Below are 1,460 nucleotides of genomic sequence, written 5' to 3'. Positions count from 1 at the left end.
ACACACACACACACACACACACACACACACACACACACACACACACTCACACACACACGGATCAAAGCAAACAGATCAAAGTGTTGATGTGTGAAATGACCAGTCTGTGGAAAATAAATCCAGTCTTTTTCTGCTCTAACGTCTGATAAATTATGTAACACAGAGTTAGTTAAATTATTTCAGCACATCTGCTCATAAATCAGCAACAACTTTTTCCTGTTTCTTATTTTCAGATGTTCATTTCTCTGTTCACGTCGTTCTGCAGCAGCTGACGTTTCTGTCTTGTTTTCAGTCACAGGTACTTCACTCCTCCCATCAGGGAGACCAGGAACCACTGATGCAACAAGCCCCGCCTCCTCCAGGTAACCCCGCCCAGCCTGACCGACTCCTCCCCTCAGCTAAAACTCCTAACGGCACCTCCCAGAGAGAAGGGGGGGATGGGAAAAGTCAGAGGAAGGTGGAAGAGGAGGAAACCGAGAGAAGAACCTTCAGAAGATCCCTGCTCCCGCCGCAGCCTTCCAAGCTCCGCCTCTTCCTGTCTCACACTTGCAGCTCCGCCTCGGGTTCTCCAAAGACGAGGCCGTCGGCCGCCTGCGACTCCGGCAGCGTCAACGGTTCAGAGGTGAAGCTCAAAGCCTTCAGCTCCGGCTCGTCCCGACTCCCCAAACCAAAGAACCACTGAGGCGGTCCGAGGTTCGCTCAGACCCGCCGATCCTCTGACTGACCCCRACCTCTGACCTCTGCCTGCAGCCCTGCTGGATCCTGCTCTTATTTATTGTTCATATTCAGAGCTCAGCTTCAGAATTACTGCTTCTCTCTGAAACTCTTATGAAAGATTTAAGRAAACACTTTCAACAAATGAAACAGGTGTTTATGTAGGAAAAAAAGACTGGGTGACGTCATAAGAAGGATCCGTGCCTTCGACTCAGAAGAAACTCTCACCCTCACGCCATCATTCGGGTCTCATCAGCAGGAAGTATTTCACCTATTACAGGTCTTGCCGCTTTGTCAAACTTTATTCAAGGTCCATTGAAAATTTCACTGGAAAAACTGAAGATTTAACTTATTAATCTATTTATCAGCAATGCTCTTAAATTAAGATAACAGAATTAAAGTGTATATTTATTTTTCTCTGGTTTAACTACTGCTCTGACTGTTCCTCAAAGTCTTCATCTTAAAACACATTCTTCCTCATTCTGTCAAAGTTATAMATAATATCTTACCYGTTACAGATGGCTAATGTRGTTAAAGAAGCTATCYACAACAGGTAAGATATTGTTTAYGTGTTTTACACAGAATCATAATTCAAAATGGCCGAACTCTGTTCTCCTATGGTTCTATTTTCACTTCCTGTGGACGTTTCCTTTAAGGAAGTGATCTTACACTGCAAAAACTGTCCATCTTACCAAGTTTTAAAACCTTATATCAGCCAAAAAGTCTTATTGATCTTGTTTTGAGAC

At 44.3% G+C, this 1,460-nt stretch overlaps 1 protein-coding gene across 1 annotated transcript in view; it reads left to right on the top strand.

Annotated features, from left to right (window-relative positions):
* The window catches only part of LOC106533971 (serine-rich coiled-coil domain-containing protein 2), a gene marked incomplete in the record, with an annotated part of 44,447 nt that extends 43,306 nt beyond the window's left edge, over window positions 1–1,141 (top strand). The window contains 1 exon segment of the mRNA XM_014030459.1: window positions 293–1,141. Within this exon segment, the coding sequence (XP_013885913.1) occupies window positions 293–682 (390 nt within the window).
* Window positions 1,142–1,460: the final 319 nt, after the last annotated feature.

Source organism: Austrofundulus limnaeus, unplaced genomic scaffold (assembly GCF_001266775.1).
Source record: "Austrofundulus limnaeus strain Quisiro unplaced genomic scaffold, Austrofundulus_limnaeus-1.0 Scaffold1065, whole genome shotgun sequence".
NCBI classification, from domain to species: Eukaryota; Metazoa; Chordata; class Actinopteri; order Cyprinodontiformes; family Rivulidae; genus Austrofundulus; species Austrofundulus limnaeus.
This window is presented reverse-complemented; position numbering and strand designations above follow the sequence as displayed.